Source organism: Epinephelus lanceolatus, chromosome 6, assembly GCF_041903045.1.
Source record: "Epinephelus lanceolatus isolate andai-2023 chromosome 6, ASM4190304v1, whole genome shotgun sequence".
Taxonomy (NCBI): domain Eukaryota; kingdom Metazoa; phylum Chordata; class Actinopteri; order Perciformes; family Serranidae; genus Epinephelus; species Epinephelus lanceolatus.
Window position 1 is genome coordinate 9,486,279 of NC_135739.1, and position 18,373 is coordinate 9,504,651.

At 41.0% G+C, this 18,373-nt stretch overlaps 1 protein-coding gene across 1 annotated transcript in view; it reads left to right on the forward strand.

Annotated features, from left to right (window-relative positions):
- The window catches only part of slc1a7b (solute carrier family 1 member 7b), a 64,480-nt gene that overhangs the window by 20,964 nt on the left and 25,143 nt on the right, over positions 1-18,373 (forward strand). Inside the window, exons 2-3 of the mRNA XM_033621136.2 lie at positions 2,346-2,425; positions 9,752-9,967. Coding sequence (XP_033477027.1) covers positions 2,346-2,425; positions 9,752-9,967 — 296 coding nt within the window. The remainder of the gene's footprint in view (positions 1-2,345; positions 2,426-9,751; positions 9,968-18,373) is intronic.

Below are 18,373 nucleotides of genomic sequence, written 5' to 3' on the forward strand. Positions count from 1 at the left end.
CAAGTATGGTGCAGACGACAGCTTGTGTACAGAGCACAGTCAGGTGGAATTCATTACCAGTGGATTTTATTTAAGAGAATATTAAGGATCAGTCCAAAATGTTGTTAAAACAGTATGTCCAAGCATTTCAGGAACTATCGGCAAACTGTGTCTGTATATTATGAAATGTCATAAGAATCAAATGTAAAGCTGGGTCATAATAGAAAACCCCCTTGGAAGAGAATGAGAGTTTTTATTTTAATACCCTGTTTTCTAGGAATTAAATGTGTGAAAACACAGCATGAATATATATATGCAATTCAAGGTCAGTCAGCAAGGATTTATATACGATTTATTTGTGTGAAGATTAAAAATCAAGTCTGCTATGAATCCTTAAAAAAATGTGATTGATGTATAACTTTGTGTTTGGCTTCATGTTTGTTAAAAGGAAACAAATCATTTCTTTTCTATACTTAATGTTAATCCAAAGGTAAAACCAAAGATAAGCTGTTTTTTGTTGTGTTTATGTGTTAGTGTGTATATGTGTATATGTGTGTATGACTTCATGTGTGGACCCCAGGAAGGACAGCCAATGCTTACGTTGGTGCTAATGGGGATCCAAATAAAGAAAGAAAGAAGAGTGTATTTGTCAGGTGGCCATAAACACGACCCCAAATAAATGTTGCTCTGTGTCTGCTGGATGTGTAAACAGACAACTGTTTGCTAACTCATTAGCCATATCATCTTCATGAGCAGAAAATATATCTTGATTTTCAGCTTGTCGATCTGAGTCCTCTGCACCCAAGTGGCAAAAAGAAATCTACAGTACTTTAAAATCCAATGTCACACTGTAAATACATTAAGGGGCCTCCCGACTGTAGTGCTTAGAGCATTCGTCAAGCCCGTTGTAGACAGGAGGTTCCAGACGTAAAAGTGGATTCACACTGTAAATACATTAAAAAGCAGCCCCACCTGACCAATCACAGCTCTTCTGGTCTCTATGTGGTACCTTAGCACGGACCATTTAGGGGGCCCCAGTGGGGGATCCTTCCTCTGGCATTTACCCTTAAAAAATTATTTTTATTCTTTTTTTTCCAGATAAATTATGTATTGTGGTGTTAAACATATAAGTAGCACTTAGTACTAAGAAGGAACAGAATACTTTGCAAAATTGCAGAATTTAGAGTTTGAGATGCTTGTACTTTAGTATTTCCATTTTATGCTACTTTACACTCCTACTCCACTACAACTCAGAGGGAAATATTGTACTTTTTACTCCACTACATTTATTGGTCTGCTTTAGTTTACTTTGAAACCGTACCATAAAACTTCAATTAATAGCCCGGGCTGTTATTTTTATTAAATCACTGAAATCAACAGGCCTTTATTTGGAACAGGCCTTTAATTCCTTTGACACAAAGTTGTTTCTCAGCAAAGATCGGGAAATACAATCAAATTGTTTTTGTTATAATTTTAGATGAAACTACCCACAGTAAAATAAGCATTTAAAATGAGCTCCACCTTTATCAGCTGCAACATTAAACTGATTATTGGTGTGCTCTCCTTTTAATGCATTTATAAGATGACACATTATTAGATCAGGGCTTTTTAAGATTAGTATTATTAGGCGTATTCTTATTTTTAAAAATTATAAATACAACCTATTGAGATCTGGGGCTTTTCATAAAATATATGGGACTGAAGCCTTGGATGCCCAGGCCAAACAACGCCACTTTAATTGTCATAGTTACGCACAAGTACAAATCCAGTTTCAGTCTTACTTTTAATGACCACAGCCAAGTCCTGTAAAAAAGACACATCATAAGAAAGACTCATCTCTATTGTGTGAAAAAAGGAAGGCATCTCTTCGTGTCATGCTGACAAGGAAAATGAAAAATACATATTAGCTACACTGGGAAAGATTATCAAAATAGCTGCCTCAGCTCTGTTTTAATACTCAATGTGTAATGAATGCGAATGTGTATTGTGCCTGTGTGAATGCAGTAGATGGCAGCGATCTTTACATTCACAAGATTAATCTAACAAATAATACCCGTATGTCGTCTTTATCTGCGAAAGATAAAGAAAAAAGGTCCAGTAGCTTTTTGAAGATTTCAACTTCAAGAGATGATTCAGCTTTTCTCATTTTCTTACCAAGGCATGGGCCTTTGTTCATCATAAATTGATTCTTTGCTCTTCATAATGCTGTAGTCAGAGAGATCCGGCAGCACCCCAGACATCCTAACAATGTCTTGCTCCCAATCATTATTTTTTTGAATAACATCTAGTTCCTTTTCACGATCTCTCTAATGCCTGTTCCCTGAAATTACCTGTGACCATCATTTCTTCTATTCTCGTCCTGACAGGAGGTGAAGTACTTTCAGTTTCCCGGAGAGCTGCTGATGAGGATGCTGAAGATGCTGATTCTGCCACTCGTCGTGTCCAGGTACTATACAGTCCTCACAGCTTGAACCCACTCATTTGCTTAACATATTAGGAGTTTGCAGGAACATATTCTGTGAGTTATTACGGTATGTAAGTGTATCTACTTATACTGTAGACTCACAGCAGGGTGGAGTGGAAGTTGTATGCTTAGGAACTGTCAGAATGCCGAGGGCCCTGACACACCAAGCTGGTGGCCAGACACAGGTTAATGTCGGGCTGTTGGTGAGTGTCTGTCGCCGTAGTTTTTGTGGTGTTTCCCACACAGTTGGCTCCAATCGCCTCCAATTGGCTCAAATTCCCTGTTGGCTGTTTTTCAGCCAATTCAGCACATGGAATCAGCAACAGAGCCTGTGAGTGAGAGAACTCACTCTGATTGTGAGCTCAGCTCAGTTCATGAGAGGAGAATCGAAAGTGAAGAAAGCACACAAACAACTAAAGTCAAGTGGCTGTGAGATCAAAACAAATAAAAGATTACTTTTTTACTTATTGGGCTGTTTAGCAGAAACTGCCATGGCTTGAGATGCCATGTTAAATATCCTTTTCTTTTATCATCAGGTTGTGTTGTTAATGTGCTAATTGGCTAACTAATCTCTTGAATCCTTCCTGTTGGTCTTCCAGTTTCCCTTTTGTGAATGACACATACAGACACAGATGCTCTATAACAAAACAATTATGGTAATGGTATGAAATGGTTACACTACCAGTCTCCTAACTGGGTATGGGCTCCTCTCCCGCTCATCCCCCCACCTCGTTTAAAGTGTAGTAAACGATGTGTGAATGGATGAGAGCCGATTCAAAATAACACAACACCATTTCAGTCAAGACCACTTGAGTAAAAGAAGACTTTATTCCCATTTGCAGCATTGTATTTGGTGGTAGGGCTCTGTTCTGGGGCCTCTTTTCCTCTCCTAGGGCCTACACAGAAAGCTTAAGGTGGAGAGAGCACACCTCTCTGCCCTTCCATGTGCCTACATGGAATGCCTTAAGGCAGAGAGAGCAGCAACAAAGACTCCCGTGAACAGAACAAAGGGCGCATCAGTAACAAACAGAGATGACACTGATACGTCAGACACAGCATAAAAAGGAGGAGCTGGGGTGGAGGTGGGTTGCAAAGCGACTGAGCTTGACATTGTGTCCTGCCTGAACTAACGCTATGCTCAATAAAGAATAAAAATTTAAGTTTTTATCTGCTAGCTTAATATCTGATATCAACCCAGTACAAAATCATATCAGTTTAATAATAGTACTATTAGGTTAAGAAACATAACATTTATTTGGATTTTAACTTTTGATTCATGATTTCACATATAAGTCTATTTACATTTTTGTTTATCTGGTTGGAAATCAACGTTGGTGGCACTTCAGTGAATAGTTCAGCACCAACAGAGAAAACAGATTCTGTGTTGTCAGATCTCATTGGAGTGTGTTGCTGAGACAGAGACGGGTCTTGAACAAAGTTAATTTTCTCCTGATTTGCCATAAAATGCCATTTTAGTGTCAGAATATTTGGAAGATATGTGGCTTGTGAAAACTGGGTCCAGTATTTACTGGGCAAAAGAGTTGATAGTAACCTGCACTCATGTTCCAACACATTCTCACTCTGACCTCGTACACTGGGTGCACTGGATGTTGACGTTCTGTCTTCTTTCAAAATACACTTCTTCACTCAATTTTGTTCGTGTCCCCTGACGCCGCTAAGCGCCATTAAACTATAATGGCAACCAGCTGCATATCATACCGACATTAAGGGATGACTTTTTCATCAGTGTCTGATGCCGCAAGTCATTGACCCAGTGCTGGATTTCAATGATTCGTGTGTGAGACCAAGTTGCATGTTCATTTTCCTCACTGGAACGGATAGACTAAGGATTGCCGAAAGGGCCGGGGCAGTTGCAAAACCCATGTGACTTATTTCCTCTCGTGCAGGCGCAGAACGTACGTGGTAGTTAGCTGTTGGCTGTAGTCTTTGTGTTGTGTTTAAGTGCAGCTCTTTGGCTGAGACACAGGTGACATGAGGTGACTCAACAGTTGCCACTAATTCTCTGGTGTGAGTTTTGTGTGTGTGGGCCTTTAGTCAAACAACAAGCAAGGAGATGGGAAGTGCAATAAAAAGCCATTTAAATGTTTAATATTTTGTCACTCGTCTCTGGATTCATAAACATAATAGGGTCAATTTATGCATATTTGAAGCAGATTACTCACGTAAATTAGTTAATTGCATTTAGGGCTGTCACCTCTTCAAAAATTAAGTGAGAAAACAAAACAAAAACTAATTGGAACCAACACATTATTCATTCAAATTCATTACTGCCTATCCTAGAATACATAATTTAGGCACTGTGCGCCTTTTAGGCCTCGAGAGAGCAGACACACTAACAGGATGTGCAGATATTGGGTGGAAGTAAAGCAATTTATGCGTCATTACTTTCACCAAATAAATACCCATCGTTTTGCAAGTTAAGCCATTGCCTGACCTAAAACTCTATTATGCAGGGTTTTCCTAAAACAAAACAAAACAAAACAACTTTTAGACTTACACAGAACTAGTCCCTCTCAAACATCCCTGATGACCCACTAGAAGTGTGAGGTGGTGTATTTTTCTGCAGAGACTCTACCCTCTTGTCTGTAGTCTAATTTTCTTCCTATATGTTGTGTTCGGGATGTTTATGTGCGTGAACCCCCACAGAGTTCTGCTGAGGTCAGAGCTTTAAGGGTTGCGACTAGGTGCCAGACTGAAAGCTGCAGGCATCCAAGAGACACAGCATGGAAAAACCAATAACACACTCATAGCGAGGCGAAACGCCACATGAGAGTGATCTGGATTGGCTTTTACTCTCACTACTTTTACTTTTACTCTCTCCAGTCGTTTCAGTCTTAAAGCAAAAACTCAGGCAGTGTCCTTCTCCTTGGTCTGGGCCACAGTCCTCCAAGGGTCAGCACAGTACTGCATGAAAGAGGAAGAGATGTAATCAGGACAAATCAGCAGCAGCTGTGTTAATCAACTCACCTGGTACTACTCTCATGAGCAATCCCCCCTGCAGCTCTCCCCTGCAGCTGACTACTGACAACACCCACCTCCACAATCACCAATAAAGTGTTGCTATCCCTGTTCCGTCCGCTTTATGCCCTGAGCAGCCAAGTTGTGCCTCCTCACTTGAGGGACAAATTAACATTAAGGTAGGCAGTTACTTTTACAAAGTTGTGACTGTGCATGTTAAGACTTCTCCCCTCTGAAGTAGAAGGAACACCTGTTGGAGAATTCAAATCTATGATTACAGGTCAACATTTAAATTCTAAATACAGCCTGCTAACATTATTAGCACAAGCCTATGGCGTTTTATATTGTATATATTAACCTAATGACTAGCAGAGATTTCCTCTACTTATTTGAAGCCAGGATAAATCCCAAAGTATAAATCCCCATAGGATAAATCACACACAAGACTTGAATTGTTATTTTGTGGGGGCTTTATTGTTGTCACAATTTATTGTTTCTTATCTGTGAAATAAAAGTACAAGCTTCATTTCCACTGAGGGAAATGGTTTAAGCTTACAAAAATAGAAAGGAGGTTTGTGTCACTGTGACAAGCCCAGTCTCACTCCAGAGTTATCGAAATCTGGCGCTTGGGCAGTAACTTGCTGCGTCAGAAACCAACGAAAACAGGTGTCCTTTAATGTTTGCATGATATGCGGTCCGTTACCATTATAGTTTAACGCTGCCCAGCCATGGGGTACGCAGCAGGGCAAGGCAAAAGTCCTTAGGGTGGTGGATGGGTCCAACAAACACCAACTTTCACCCGAGAGAGCAGTGTTTGTGTCCCGTAACATTTTAAAGCCAAACCCTGTTCTTAACCACGTGTTTTTCTTGCCTAAACCCAACCATGTGTGTTTGTCATTGAAGGAAAAAAAAAAACGTTAATTCGCAGAGTTGCACCGACTTAGTGTGTTCTTTTTTAAAAAAGAGACTCTATGTAAAAGAAGAAGAAAATGCATGTAACTTGACGCGGTGTCCCAGAATGTGAACAACCAACATACCCAGGGTACCTTGCACATCATATGTGGACGTGGGAAGTCCATGACCAAAACGTCAATATGTGACGAGGTCAGAGTGGAAATGTGTTGCTGTGACACGTAGTTACATTTTAGAGAAGGTACATGTCAGGCTACGGGCCGGCGTAGGTTATGGTGTAGGTAACCTTCACCAATTTGAAGCAGAAGTATAAATCCGGCTTTAGGGGCAAGGGGTGTACTGAGATTGGGCATCTGAGTAAAAAGTGACAGCCATCATTTCACAGCATGTGATTGAGTGCAATGAGTGGATTCAAGAAGGGGGAAAAAAAGGAGAGAGCTCTTAAGATGCGGCAATAGTTAATATTGTTGGTGATGATGATAGCACTTTGAGGTGTAAAGTAATAATGCTGAAAGACATCAAGACATCAAGAGTGTGTGCTTGAAAGAAATGTATTCCTGTAAGAGTTAGTCAGTTGTGATGTTTAGGGAATGCATTGTGTCAATGAGTGTCCTCACAAGTATAGAAGTACAAGGGTGTGTGTGTTGCATAGTGTCCCTGAGTGAAAGCAGCGGGGGATTAAGCATCTTTACATTCACAAGAGGAATCCAACAAACAGCACTAACACTGATGTGACGGCAGCTGGCTGTGATTAAAATGCAGTCTGTGTGGTTACTGGTGGATCCTCTGGTGGTTACTGGTTATTGATGCATACGTTTAACATGCAGACATGAGTTTAATGCTTGACAAAACATTTTACCTTATCTCCATGTGAATAATTCATATGACTTACTGAATAGATTCAAAGCAGCATTCTAGACCTTTTGTATTCGTCTCCTCTGAAGACCAATTGTATTAGACATCCTCAGCGCAATGCCACAGAGACAAAGGCAACGAGGAACTGGCACAATAATATTTATGAAAAAGAATCTTGTTTTACTTTGTATGTAGTTTCATATCTCCAAGGACTCCTGATGAAACATGCTGTGTATGATGAGTGCCAGCATTTGTGTGACAGTTGTGTTGGCTTTAATATTAAAGGGTTAGTCAAGCCAAGTAACAAAAAGATATCCTGGGTAAGCTGAACTGACCTCGTAGAACAGGTCTCTGGAGATTTATTCATGTGGGTTGACTAAATTTTGTCTTTTGTGTTGACAGAAGATGTGTGTTACTGAAATGATTTTCAACATGTCACCTTAGCTACCTTGTCTAATAATCAGGTATCTGCAACTGTGATTTCTATTATTTATTTGAGCCAACAGGTGTGTATCATGTCAAACCTCAAACATACTCATAAAGAAAAGAGTAGCTACAATAAACTATTAATAACGCATGGCCAAGGTCCACACCTTTAAGTCCATCCACTCCACTGAGTTTACTGATTCATCTGCATCATGTAATGAAACAGTGGCTACATTTACATGCAAACTAATATTCCACAATTGTTCAGAATATGACATATTTTCCAAATTAGGCCTTTTTCCCAATTAAGCATTTTCCGATTAAGATATGTGGGATATGCTGGTATTATTCAGGTTTTGATAGCATTATTTGGGCATGTATACAGCCTGTTAGGAATATGCATCTCATTTGGGGTTTTTACCACAATTTGCAACATAGGGCCTCTTGCCTGTTTGTGGGTTGTCATGAATATGTTGTATACAAACTAACTAGTCAACAGTTTGTAAGGTTGGTGTTGAGATGCTTACCCAAAAGAAAAGCACATTTCTGGTCAGAAGAGAAAGGTTCCTACTTTTCCACATAATGAAACACTTGGATTGAACAGATTTTTGGATCTTTTCAAAAAGGTGATTAAAGGACGGAAAGAGGGAGGCTGTGTTCTCACAGTCAAACAAGTCCACCAGCGGTGTAAGAAGCAAAATTACAAGAGGCTCTAGCCGTTCCACATTTCTGTATTTTGATGTGATAATAATAAAGAACACATTAGAGCATGTTAACCGTAGTGTGCATGGATGAATCCAAGCAGGGATATTAGTGAAATATTCATTTTCATTAGCCATGTTAACAGATTAGTAGAATCATTTATTTTTTTTTCTAAGAGCAAAAATCAGTATACTTTGTGTCATGTTTTCTAAGAGGGAAATCGATCAATCCATTCAGCACCACGTTCAGGACTAACGCCATTGTCAAGTTGTGCGCCAGAACTAAGAGTAATAGCTGCAATCGTGACAGCTATAGACACTTACGTTTTTACTAACATGTTGTCACAGATGTTGTCCTGCCAACAGTAATGTCACATCAGAAAATCCCTCTATGTCTCGTTCTAGAGGACATGGACAAACAGTTTGTTTTGTTGCTTGATTTGAAGGATGTGTTGAGGGCCTTGCATCTATGTGTATGTGTATGTGTATGTTCACATTAGGTTTTAAGTTAACTTTTGTTGTAGTTTGCAAAACAGTCTCACCACAAGGTTTGAGAATACATTTGAACAGTTCTGTGAAACTGAGCAAACTCCATCTAGTGAAATGAGCAAAAATTGTAGATGGACTGAAGTTTTACATTTGAAGTCTTCAGACAGATTGAAGGATTACCTACTCCTCTAAAGGTTAAAAATATCGTCTGAGGTTTTAGCCTCATAAAACCATTTCTAAATGCATTGGCTTCACTCAGAAATCCTTTGTTACTAAGCTGCTGAGAAGTTAACATTTTGAAGATAGATTGTTTTACACCTCAATACAAGTGGATTGTCAAAGTGCAACATAATCACCAGAATACAAACCACATATGTGTAACATGTGTACATTATTAAGTAGCAGATATGTTGAAACTTTACATTTTATTTACATTTCTAACATGCTGGTTCATGTGTGGTTATGTTTAGGCACAAAAACCACTTGGTTATGGTTAAGAAAATATCTTGTTTTGGCTGTGGTGGCACAAACATGGCACAATCTGGACATGCCACTGATGTCTCACTAAAAAACACATTTGACAGTACAGTCACAGCTAGAAACGCCACTGCCAATGCCTTGCTCAAAAACACCTGCTTTTGGTGGCACGATTACGTCTGGAAACGCTGCCTGTGACTCGCTACTTTCTTGTTGTTTCTTGGTCTCAACCAGTGGTTTGCAATGGTCTTGCCTAGGTGTCACACAATCAACCATTCCCTTCACCTCCTAATGACAAAGTCAGCTCAGAAATGTACAATGCCAATGTTTATTCAGGTGACTTGACTGTAAAGTAAGGAGCATAGGAAAGAATTAGTTCCTTACTGAGTGCACTGATCATTTGCTGTAACATGACTTTATGGATACAAAGCACCAACCATCAATCTAACTCAGATGTTTCCACTTCCAGTTTGATGTCCGGACTGGCAGCCCTTGACGCCAAGTGCTCCAGTCGGCTCGGTCTGATCACAGTGTCTTATTACCTGTGGACCACTTTTGTGGCCGTGGTAGTGGGAATCATCATGGTCTCCATCATCCACCCGGGCGGTGCGGCGCAGAAAGAGGACTCTGAGGACAGCGGCAAGCCAATCATGAGTTCTGCTGATGCTCTGCTGGACCTCATCCGGTAAGACCGCCGTAACATTCATTCGACTACATGTGCACACCATAAACAACTGAGGTCATGATTCTAACATGTGAGTGAACCTCACCTCAGGCCATTTATTGTATTAACCTTTAGGACAGACTGAAATAGTGCAAGTGGAGCACATGCTGTTCAGTTGTCTGTAAGGAAATCTCTCTGCAGCAAAAGTCAAGTGTTCCATTACTGAGTCCATTACTTCAGTACAGGCACTATTAAGTGGTCTGTTATTCGTGCACATCAGGAGAGCATGATTAGCAGAGAACAAATAGGGCTTGGGAGGGCTGCGGTGAGTCGCCATCCTCAGGAATAACACCCAGTGATGGCTGCGCACAGATTATTTCTGTGCTGACGAGGATTTGTGTTGTAAGGTGATGTATAGAGCTGAATTCTGAAGAGAGCGACATACAGGAGGGGACGACAAGGGGAGGAGGTATCAGGAGGCTGATCTAGAGTGGCATTTAGCTATTTTTTATTTAATCCTTTATTTGAACAGGGACTCATGGTGAGATTTAAATCTCTTTTTAAAGACACTTGTGTACAAAAATAAAATACCCAGACACAGACAGACACACCTTGTATATATTGACATTTAAGAATGTCAAAATGTTCAAGTGGAGTTATTCTGGGTTCAAACTACATGCTATCAGCCTGATTGTAGCCTGTCAGTTTGTGGGGCTACTGGTCCATCGTGGCAGTCCTACAGCGTCAAATTGGATCTTAAACAGCAATAAGTGTCGCGCAAAATAATTGAACGTTTTATCCCTTGTAGTGTGTCATCATAAAGGACAATCAAAGCCACGTCTAGGATGCCTCACAGTGTCCAGACTAGACTACTAGACACTATACTTTACTGACCTTCATCAGGTTAAACTGGGAGACACAGAACACTCCAGACAGAGAGCCATCACCTGCTCAAGTGGGGCCAGTGAGGACCATGAGCTGTCAGGCAATCAGTCCCTCTAAGCAGGCAGTAGGTTACCATGATACAAAATAGGTGCATTCAATCATGTAATAGTGGAAATAGAAAATGGGAAAAATCACTACATCACTGGTGCAAGACCCGATGCTTGTTTTGGTGACAGAACGTAAAAAGTTCCACAACTTACCCATTTTATGTCGAGTTGGATGAAGTGTTGCATGACCATCCCTGGTTTTGCCCTATGGAAGGTAAGGTGTTGAATTCTGTGGACAGCGATATCTCCAGTGGTACTGAAACACCCAATGAGATGACTAGCAACCATGCTACAGAAGGGCCAGCAAAAGTGTGGACGTAATAACAAGTGGTCAGCTGGAGACTCATGACAGGCACAGGTGTGAACAGCGATGTGTCTCGGCTGTCCACTTGTGTTCAGATCACCAAAACATATGTTAATACCAGGCCTAAACAAGCTCAATATGGTCATGTGAAACTTTGGGTAGATTGGACTGGAGTTACAACTTTCTGTGTTTTGGTGGTACCATTGGGCCCTGGCACTTTTGTGTATCATAGAAAACATTCAAACCACTGACAGGTGAAGTGAATAACTTTGATTATTTTGTTCCAATGCATTGTTCTGTTGGGAAACCTTTGGTTCTGGCATTCATGTGGATACCACCTGACATGTTCCACCCACTCAAACACCGTTGCAGACCAAGTACCCCCCCTCATGGCAACAGTACTCCCCAGTGGCAGTGGCCCCCCAGCAGGATAATGCACCATGCCACACTGCAAACATGGCTCAGGAATGGCCCAAGGAATGTGACAAAGACCTCAAAGTGTCAACCTGGCCTCCAAATTCCCCAGATCCCAATCTGAATGAGCATCTGTGGCACGTGCCATTAACCCACCTCACAACCCACTGGACTAAATGGATCTGCCGCCAACGCACTGGTGCCAGACATCGCAGGACACTCCCAGAGATTCTGTGTCCATGCCTTGACAGGTCAGAGCCAAGTCCAATCCAAGGAGGCCCCACCTTGGATTAGGGGTACATCTGGGGTACCGGCACATCACAAGAATCCTTGAGCAGATTGGAATTTAGAAGCCAGGTCGACACCTTGAGCTTTTTGTCACGCTCCACAGGCCATTTCTAAACAGTGTTTGTAGTACTGGGGGGCCAGTGCCATTGGGGAGTACTGGGTACTTGGTCTGCAACGGTGTCTGAGTGGGTGGAACATGTCAGGTGGTATCCACATGAATGCCAGAACCAAAGGTTTCCCAACAGAACAATGCATTGGAACAAAATAATCAAAGTTATTCACTTCACCTGTCAGTGGTTTGAATGCTTTGGCTCATCGGTGTACATAAACATAGGGACTATGAAGACAATGTGTAAATATCATCCAAAAATGCAATTAATTTAAACAGACAGTAGGAAAGCATGAAACCTTTTTGGTTGTATGATTTTTTTCCTCTGAATACTCTGTAATCTATTTTCACAACATTGGGATTTTCCTCTCAGTGGCCCTACGAGCCATTTACAGCACATTCAACATGTTTCCAATATGTGAGAAAAAATAATACAAAATACACCCCATATAATCTGTACACAGCATGTTTGTTCCCTTGAAAATGTCACTCTGGCATTTGCAGAACAGTGTCCTGAGATTCCACACAGCACAGTAGCACTGGGGTAGCTCAACATTGTAATGTGGAAAACAACATTAAGCAGGTTCACAAGGGATAGGACCCAAATGCTTACAGAATCATGAGCAGGCGAGGGTTGAAACCGGGAAGGCCTACAGGCAAATAAATCCACTGAGGTGCAGGCGAGGGAATCCAGAGGCTGAAGGTAGAGACTCATAAGCCTGTGTATCAGGCAGGAGGTCAGGCAGATTCAGGTCCAGGTTGAATTTCTGGTTCAGGTAACAGAAGGCAGGAACAAACTCACAACAAGTGCTCTTCTTCTCTGTGTTTTTGCAACACAAGCTTTTACGTGCAGTCTGCCACCATCCATATCAGAACATGTAAAACGGAGGTCGTTTATATTATTCTGTAATAATGAAATACAAAAAAAGGACAAACTTCCCTCTCTCCGGCTGACGAACTTTTCGTAACCACAGAGAAAAAGAAATCCCATTTTATGCTCTTCATATGTATGTATTTCTTGTTATGTGTGGTTTTCTCTGGGTGCTCCAGCTTCCTCCCACAATCCAAAGACATGCAGGTCAATTGGTGACTTTAAATTGTCCGTACATGTGAATGTGAGTGTGAATGGTTGTCTGTCTCTATGTGTCAGCCCTGTGATACCCCGCCTCTCACCCAGTGTCAGCTGGGATAGGCTCCAGCTGGTTGTAAACTGCAGGGCTGAGGAGGGAAAGTGGGAACAGGTGAGACAGGCAGGTCTGATTAGGGAAGTGGGAACAGGTGTGTGGGTGGGTGTGGTAGTCAGAAGACGGGGAAAGGAGGGGAAGTCCACACTGAAAATGGCATTGGTTTGAGTTACTGAATTAGAAATGTGTCTGGAGTGGAGGGACAGAGAGTCAAACTGTGACAAACGTGACACATACAACATGATATTCTATTGTTTGAGTGCTGTTAGTTAGTTATATTCCCAGTTCTGCAGACAAACTCTCATGACCATCAACAATGAACACGTCTGGGAGCTCCTAAGTGTTTTACTTTCCTACTGCTCCATGTTATAATATGAATATAGTCCGTTCTCATCCCCAGGGTGTCAAATACCAACTCTTCGTCACACCCCAAAGTGTGTGATATTGACGCCAAAGGCAGCCAATAGCGTCTTTATGACACACACCAGAGCCTTATTTCAGAAAGCAGGAATAATGAAGCCAGCTCAGCGTAACCCTGAGTCAGTTACTATGGCAATATATGCTTCATCTAAGCCTGAGGCTGATCGCCGGCTGAGCGTGTAGCAGGAAGGAGAGACATGGCGTGTCCTTTTGTGAATAAAGTTGTCATGTTGTGCATTAAGGATTAACTGCAACAGGTATCAAGTGTCATGTTGAGCTGCTTTAATACTGAACCGCATTTTTATTGTTCACGCCTCTGCTCATCCGACATGACAAGACACAGAGTTTCCGCTTTAAACTACTTCCTGTTACCAACCTTTCAAAATAAGAGCATCATGCAATGTATTAAATACCACCACAAAAGTCGTGGACGTTGAGGCACAATTATTTAGGGGCTGTTGCATCAGGAGAAGGTGATTAGACCCCGTTTGGATGAAAGATACAATTTCACCTCACACTCTTTCATTTATCTTAACAATCTGTTCCACACACATATATCAAGTATTACACATCGTGGATTTGCATTATCATCAGAGCAAATTTTATGCCTTGCCCTTTGATTCTTCGGCAGCGGCATTTTTCTTTATAACAGCGGAGGCACTGAACACATCAGCAAGACACCCTAAGAAAAGTGACACTGGCTCTAAAAAGACTTTTGCCCGTTTTTGTGGTTTTCCCCGGGCATAAATCAGAAAGGATCACAAAAGAGGAATTCCACAGAACTGCAGGTTGGTCAGTGTTAATTAGAAATTAATCTAAGTGGATACATTTTGCAATGATGTATGAATACGTTTCATATATTCAAAGATTCCAAGGTGTTATTACCTGCATTTAAGGGACTCACACCAGATTATGTGAAGCGGAAGTCATTTCACGGCAATTTAGCAATTCAATTAACCTCAGCCTAATATTGCAAGAATGACATAAGTATAAGCAAAATTTTTACCACTCTGATTTTGAGTTGCTGCCAAGTGTGTTTGGGCCCCATCAGATTACAGCTGAATAAGAGGATACAGCAAATTATATTAAATATATGAACACTGTTAAGATATAAAAATGTTTCTATATTTTCTGTATGTTAGACACGCATTAACGCATCACTTTACATGAGGTCACTTCAAATTCACGCAGTCTTTTTCCCATCCTACCTCACACTGTTTAGCTGCAGCTGCCATATTAGATTTTTTTTTGAAGTCTTAATTCGCAGTCATTAAAGTCTCAGATTTAGTTTTGGATGAAATAAGTGGCTCTGCTTTTAACTCCGCTTTCTGCCATTGAAAATCATGTCGCACTCCATTGATGATGGGTCTGGGTGCTTGCCGTGAACGTGCTTCCCTCAGGCTGAACATACTCAGAGATAATTGAGTTAATTCTGATCAGCTGTTCTGGAACCGAAAACTTTCTCAGCTCAGGCTCAGTCAACTCAGAGATCGGGATTAGGCTCAGAGTTTGTTGAGCCTGCTTTCTGAAATAGGGCCCAGGCTTTCAACTAATTCCAGTGTAAACCCATCCAAGCAATACATGACACTGAGAGCGACTGACATAGTGAATGTGAAACCCAAAGTCAGTGTCATTTTATCGTAACATAACTTGAGTGACTGGTGGAAATGTATGACTCTCCCTCCACCCTAAATGAGATTTTTAAAACTTATCCTTTAATGCTTTAAAGTTAAAAGTTGAATACAAAATTCTGGAGTTAAAAAAAAAGCCTCAGGTTTTCACTATCATAGTTCATGCTGATGAGTTCGTGCTAACTTATTATTTTTTAGCCACGTAGAATAAAGTGTCATCAATGAAATATAACTGTTTAAATTTCAGATTTGTTTGTTGTTGTTGTTGTTTTTTCTGACGGAAGCATTCATCTCACATAATGTGCCACCAATACTCACACTTACATAGCATCTTTTGGAGTCCTCAAAGACGCTTTACATAGTGAAGGATAAACACAGTAAATTCTTTATTGAAGACAATAAAACAAAAGACTTAAATTGAGAAGAGTCAAATGGAGAAATACAACTTGTTTGTGTGGGGTTTGAGAGTCTTTGAGGGCTGACAATGTGGCAGCATTTTTTATGTGGTGTGGTGGTGAATTCTACAGAAGGGGATAAATGGTGTAATTTTGGCAATTTGTGGTAAAATAAATGCAAAATACAACCATCTAAATTTATACGCCCCTTTCCCATGCCAAAATAAAAACCATGAGTTCCTCCGCAGAGCTTTAAATATTATTTGACATGCCTTGCCTTTTTCTTGCACCATCCCCTCCCCCCTCATAAGTCACTAACAGTCCCTAACTGCTATCGTTTGACAACATTAACCACATGTTACAATGTGTTTGAGCTGTGGGTCACATAAATACGCTCAAAGGTGCCCTGTACATCACAAAGAGACACTGAGAGCGACCTGGGAACGAGAACATGACAAGATTCTGTTCTTTTTATTAGCCTGTTTTATACTTTGTACATGAAGGCACAAGAATATCAGGCATAACTGGTTACAAAAGTTGAAGTAGCGATTTACAGTACAGGCCAAAAGTTTGGACACACCTTCTCATTCAATGTGTTTTCTTTATTTTCATGACTATTTACATTGTAGATTCTCACTGAAGGCATCAAAACTATGAATGAACACATGTGGAGTTATGTACTTAACAAAAAAAGGTGAAATAACTGAAAACATGTTTTATATTCTAGTTTCTTCAAAATAGCCACCCTTTGCTCTGATTACTGCTTTGCACACTCTTGGCATTCTCTCCATGAGCTTCAAGAGGTAGTCACCTGAAATGGTTTTCCAACAGTCTTGAAGGAGTTCCCAGAGGTGTTTAGCACTTGTTGGCCCCTTTGCCTTCACTCTGCGGTCCAGCTCACCCCAAACCATCTGGATTGGGTTCAGGTCCGGTGACTGTGGAGGCCAGGTCATCTGCCGCAGCACTCCATCACTCTCCTTCTTGGTCAAATAGCCCTTACACAGCCTGGAGGTGTGTTTGGGGTCATTGTCCTGTTGAAAAATAAATGATCGTCCAACTAAACGCAAACCGGATGGGATGGCATGTCGCTGCAGGATGCTGTGGTAGCCATGCTGGTTCAGTGTGCCTTCAATTTTGAATACATCCCAACAGTGTCACCAGCAAAACACCCCCACACCATCACACCTCCTCCTCCATGCTTCACAGTGGGAACCAGGCATGTGGAATCCATCCGTTCACCTTTTCTGCGTCTCACAAAGACACGGCGGTTGAAACCAAAGATCTCAAATTTGGACTCATCAGACCAAAGCACAGATTTCCACTGGTCTAATGTCCATTCCTTGTGTTTCTTGGCCCAAACAAATCTCTTCTGCTTGTTGCTTCTCCTTAGCAGTGGTTTCCTAGCAGCTATTTGACCATGAAGGCCTGATTGGCGCAGTCTCCTCTTAACAGTTGTTCTAGAGATGGGTCTGCTGCTAGAACTCTGTTTGGCATTCATCTGGTCTCTGATCTGAGCTGCTTTTATCTTGCGATTTCTGAGGCTGGTGACTCGGATGAACTTATCCTCAGAAGCAGAGGTGACTCTTGGTCTTCCTTTCCTGGGTCGGTCCTCATGTGTGCCAGTTTGGTTGTAGCGCTTGATGGTTTTTGCGACTCCACTTGGGGACACATTTAAAGTTTTTGCAATTTTCCGGACTGACTGACCTTCATTTCTTAAAGTAATGATGGCCACTCGTTTTTCTTTAGTTAGCTGATTGGTTCTTGCCATAATATGAATTTTAACAGTTGTCCAATAGGGCTGTCGGCTGTGTATTAACCTGACTTCTGCACAACACAACTGATGGTCCCAACCCCATTGATAAAGCAAGAAATTCCACTAATTAACCCTGATAAGGCACACCTGTGAAGTGGAAACCATTTCAGGTGACTACCTCTTGAAGCTCATGGAGAGAATGCCAAGAGTGTGCAAAGCAGTAATCAGAGCAAAGGGTGGCTATTTTGAAGAAACTAGAATATAAAACATGTTTTCAGTTATTTCACCTTTTTTTGTTAAGTACATAACTCCACATGTGTTCATTCATAGTTTTGATGCCTTCAGTGAGAATCTACAATGTAAATAGTCATGAAAATAAAGAAAACGCATTGAATGAGAAGGTGTGTCCAAACTTTTGGCCTGTACTGTATTTTGGGCCTTATTAACAATTCTCCAAAAGAAATGCTCATAAAAAGGAATAAATAACAATAAATCATGGAATTAAAAGAAAATAAATAAGCTAAAGCTCAAGTTTATGATGCCTATCCTTTTGACATAGCATCATAGGCAGCTCTTCTACTACTTGGTTCAGGCTGTACAAAGGGGGGTGATATATTATCTTATTCTAGTCTGAACTAAATGGAAGGAAAGACTGTCCATCTCATACCTCTTTTGTTCACATAAAAGCAATTTGTAGTAATAACACCTCAGTGGAGTGGACAGCTTCCTCACAGCACCCTCCTTCTTCAGACTGTTTGGATTTGCCACAAATCCTGAGACAGGATTAAAAACATTGGTCGTCTTAAGCTTTTCAGTTCCCGTATTCTGGGATGACTTCATTGTTGACTAAAAACATTTAATCTTCTTTAATAGGACATGCGACTGCATTTCTCAGACCCCAGCATCAGTAAACAGGACTATTAACAGTCACCTGTCA